Source organism: Nyctibius grandis, chromosome 4 (assembly GCF_013368605.1).
Source record: "Nyctibius grandis isolate bNycGra1 chromosome 4, bNycGra1.pri, whole genome shotgun sequence".
Taxonomy (NCBI): domain Eukaryota; kingdom Metazoa; phylum Chordata; class Aves; order Nyctibiiformes; family Nyctibiidae; genus Nyctibius; species Nyctibius grandis.
Genome location: NC_090661.1, coordinates 7,371,753 through 7,376,221, shown reverse-complemented (window position 1 = coordinate 7,376,221; position 4,469 = coordinate 7,371,753). Strand labels below are relative to the sequence as shown.

Genomic DNA, 4,469 nt, shown 5'->3' with positions numbered 1-4,469 from the left:
ATTGTTTTTATTTTTATTTGGTGAGCGTCACCAGAAACCGGCACAACAAGTGGATGGTGCGGGCTGAGCCGCTGCCGCCCGGACGTGTCTGAGGGAGAAGCTGCGAGAAGTGGCGCCCGTCCTGCCGTCGGTGGAAGCGGGCTCGGTGCGCGGATTGCTGAAGGCTGATTTACAAAGCTGCTGCAAAAGCCGGGCTCGGACAGACTGGCGATCGCGCCTCTCCGTTCAGTCTGTCTCTCACACACAAACACACCGCCTTCCATTTTTTTCCCCCCTTTCGGAACAAGGCTCTTGCCGGTTGCCTTTTCGCAAATGCCGGGGCGAGCAGCAGTGCCCGCGGCTGTGCAGAGTGCCCCCGGCTGAAGCTGCCTCCCCGGCTCGCTCTGGGCGCTCCTCTTCCACCCGGGAACGAAGGGAGAAAAAGGACTCGCGAACCTGTGGTGCTGACTGGCCCCACACACCTGCGAACGGGGAGCAGCTGGCGCAGCCCCCTCCCGGGACTGCTGTCACCAGGTCCTTACACGAGCAAGAGCAGCGTTGCTATTTCTCTGCCTAGGAACAGTAAGTGTGAGAGCGTTTTTAAGATCTTTTTTTTCTGCATGACACATAGGTACGATTTTAAAAATAGTGTCATTTAATACTTCATATTCACCTTCTATCCTGTATTAGTAGATCTAGCTATAAACGAGGCTTCTGTTTCAAGGGGTGTGGGGGTGTGTGTATTTTTGCATGTGTGCTTGCATGTAGATGTTGCTTCAGTGCACCTGCAGTTGTGTTTTGTTGACATACCATATCACGGTATTTTCACTAGAGTGAGCATTGTACGTGCCTGTTTCCAAATTAAATTCAGCGAGATGTTCGATATGATTGAAACACAATCCAGCTCTAGATTAAAATGTAACATTCCTGCATCTAACGTGTTTCTACAAATATAACAAAAGCTCTTTGTGTAGATACATTTATTCTTTAATATTTCATATAGATACACCTACATATATCTATTACGTATGTACTCAAAGATCTGAATGCACTGTGTATTGCCGTGGTTTTATTAGTGTTTATGTGTGCTGGTGTTTCAGAAGCATGCATGTGTTTGTGTATGGATGCAAGGGCTGATATGGGTGGGGATTTTGTATCTCTCTATATATGTGACATGCCCACCCACACCCTTACCCACAGAGTCGTTCAAAATCTCTATGCATGTGATGTGGGTGTGTGTGTAATGTAGAAGTGTGAATAGTGTGGGTAGGGGAAGATTGAATACTGTGGTAATAGATGACACAGTTTCATTTGATCAGTGTGACCTTTTAGGAAAACAATCCAATCTTTTCCCTTTTTGTTTTGTTTATTTTTGTGTGTTTGTGCATGTGCCTCAGGTTAAGTGCTTCTTCTGCATGACCATAACCAAAGGGTGACCCATCCACTTCCTTATGTCCTATGGGGACCTCAGAGCCAGTTTCTCAGTCTTCATCTCCTCCTCCTCCTCTTCCTCCTCCTCTTACCACTGCTGCTGATGCCCTGGGTGCTGCTCCCAGGTTTGAGACATAGCTGACAGCCTGAAGAAAGGATTTGCAAAGACCTCCTCACTGTGTAAATAAAGTGATGGCTGGAATTAACTTCAACTCCCCAAGTAACGATATTAAACAATAATAAGATTGCTAGGCGAAAGCATTACCAGGAACAAATTATGAGGAAAGAGACTATTTGCATTTGGTTGCAATGATGAACTAAAACCATCTGTGGAGAGCAGGTACCCTTTGATTTCCATATTTTTTTTCCTCATGAACGCAGTCTTTGTAGCCTGCAAGGTAGTCATGATTCTGATCAGATCTGTGGCAGCCACGAGAGATGAATGAAAATAAAGGGGCTTGGTGGATGAAAGAACGAGGCCTCAGCTGTTCCCTAGTTCAATTTGAGAGTTTCATCTTTTCTTATTTGCAAACCAGTAGTTTGTGTCAAATGTTCTGGACAATAACAAAATGCAGACCTTTGGTTTTCCAAATCATAGCTTTAGCATTACAACTGTGTTGCCCTGCTCTGTGTCAAAGGGACGGTCCTCCAAATGCAGATGGCTTTGAACTTTCTATAGTGAAAGTTAAGGTTACACTGTAAATAAAACCTTTTTGCATTAAGTGATTAAAAAAAAAAAAAAGCAGTTGCAAAATGGAGGTTGCAATGGTGAGTGCAGATAGCTCTGGGTGCAACAGCCACATGCCCTACGGATATGCGGCCCAAGCTCGGGCCCGAGAGAGAGAGCGGCTGGCACAGTCGAGAGCCGCAGCAGCTGCGGCCGTAGCAGCAGCAACAGCAGCAGTAGAAGGTGGGGCAACAGGTGGAGGTGGACCGTATCACCACTACCATCAGGAGCAGGGTCGAGGTGCATCCTCCTCTCATGGTGGGAATGCGTCACGCAGCAATATGCCCCACCGCCAGAGTGGTAAGAGGCAGAAGAAAGGGAAAAAGAGGAGCCACCACTTGGGAAGTAGGGAGTGTGGGGCCTCCTTCCCCTGTTCTGAGCTGCTGCCTCTCAGTGGTTCTGAAGAGAGAATACTGAAGGACTTGAGTGAGGAGGAAGAGGAGGATGAAGACGAGGATGAAGACGATGAGGAAGAAGGAAAGCTCTGGTACAGTGATGACTATGGGGAGGATGAGTTTTCATACTCGGACCAGCCACCTGATGATGGTGGAGGCCCTGGGGGTTACAGCTCTGTTCGCTACAGTGAGTACGAATGTTGTGAGCGTGTGGTAATCAACGTCTCAGGACTGCGGTTTGAGACTCAATTGAAGACATTAGCTCAGTTCCCGGAGACGTTGTTGGGTGATCCAGCGAAGCGAGGCAGATACTTTGACCCTCTCAGGAATGAATACTTCTTTGATAGGAACCGGCCCAGCTTTGATGCCATCCTGTACTACTACCAGAGTGGTGGTCGGCTGAAGAGGCCGGTCAATGTACCCTTTGACATCTTCACTGAGGAGGTGAAATTCTACCAACTTGGGGAGGAGGCCATGCTCAAGTTTAGGGAGGATGAAGGGTTTGTCAAAGAGGAAGAGGACAAAGCTTTGCCAGAGAATGAATTTAAGAAGCAGGTTTGGCTGCTGTTTGAGTACCCGGAGAGCTCCAGTCCAGCCAGAGGAATTGCCATTGTCTCTGTCTTGGTCATCTTGATCTCCATCGTCATCTTTTGTCTGGAGACTTTGCCAGAGTTCAGAGATGACAAAGAATTCATCATGTCCCTGAGCTTAGGGAAGGGGCTTTCCAATCAGTCACTTCACCTGGATGCTGGGGAGCACACCATCTTCAATGACCCTTTTTTCATTGTAGAGACAGTATGCATCATTTGGTTCTCCTTTGAGTTTACAGTGCGCTGCTTTGCCTGTCCAAGCAAAGCACACTTCTTCAAGAACATCATGAACATCATAGACATTGTCTCCATCTTGCCTTACTTCATCACTCTGGGCACTGACTTGGCACAGGAGCAGGGCAGCAGTAACGGTCAACACGCCATGTCTTTTGCCATCCTGAGGATCATTCGTCTGGTCAGGGTGTTTCGCATCTTCAAGCTCTCCAGGCACTCCAAGGGTTTGCAGATCCTGGGTCATACACTCAGGGCCAGCATGAGGGAACTCGGCCTCCTCATCTTTTTTCTTTTTATCGGAGTAATTTTGTTTTCCAGTGCTGTTTACTTCGCAGAAGCGGATGAACCTGCCACCCATTTTCAAAGCATCCCAGATGCCTTTTGGTGGGCTGTAGTGACCATGACTACAGTTGGTTATGGGGATATGAAGCCCATAACTGTGGGTGGGAAAATAGTTGGGTCCCTGTGTGCCATTGCGGGAGTGTTAACCATTGCTTTACCAGTGCCAGTGATTGTCTCCAATTTTAACTATTTCTACCACAGAGAGACTGAGAATGAAGAACAAACGCAGCTGATGCAAAATGCAGTCAGTTGCCCTTACCTCCCAACAAATTTACTGAAGAAATTTAGAAGCTCATCGTCTTCATCCACAGAGGATAAATCAGAATATTTGGAGATGGAAGAAGGAGTTAAAGAGTCTCTTTGTGTAAAGGAGAAAAAAAGTCAGGACACAGGGAATAGCAGTGAGTCAGAGAAGAAAAACTGTGTAAATTCAAATTCTCTGGAAACTGATGTGTAATTTTGAACGTTTCAAAATATATTTATGCATTAAAGAGTGCAGTGAAAATAATGAAATATGCAAACAAGAGTCCACAGCATACAGTAGTATGCCAGTTAATGGTTAAGTACAAATAAAAAGCATTGCTAAACTTGTATTACATATCAAGTAAGTGGTATAACTTGAGGAAGGGATTACTAGATCTGATATAATTTCAGACTTTCTATTTTTATTAGAATGCAAGTGTTTTGCACATGAGGCTGAAAAATTTATTAAAAACAAGTCAGTTTTAAAGTGGGTGCATGAACTGTCGACATCACTAATTACAGCTCTGT

The 4,469-nt window shown here is 45.9% G+C and overlaps 1 protein-coding gene across 1 annotated transcript; it reads left to right on the top strand.

Moving 5' to 3' along the window:
- Window positions 1-2,163: 2,163 nt before the first annotated feature.
- Window positions 2,164-4,155, top strand: KCNA4 (potassium voltage-gated channel subfamily A member 4). The gene has a single exon (XM_068399238.1). It carries the CDS (start codon window positions 2,164-2,166, stop codon window positions 4,153-4,155), a length of 1,992 nt encoding a protein of 663 aa, XP_068255339.1.
- Window positions 4,156-4,469: the final 314 nt, after the last annotated feature.

Bases quoted from the DNA above. Each gene is read 5' to 3' on its own strand.
- KCNA4 (XM_068399238.1), top strand. From the start codon at position 2,164: ATGGAGGTTGCAATGGTGAGTGCAGATAGCTCTGGGTGCAACAGCCAC.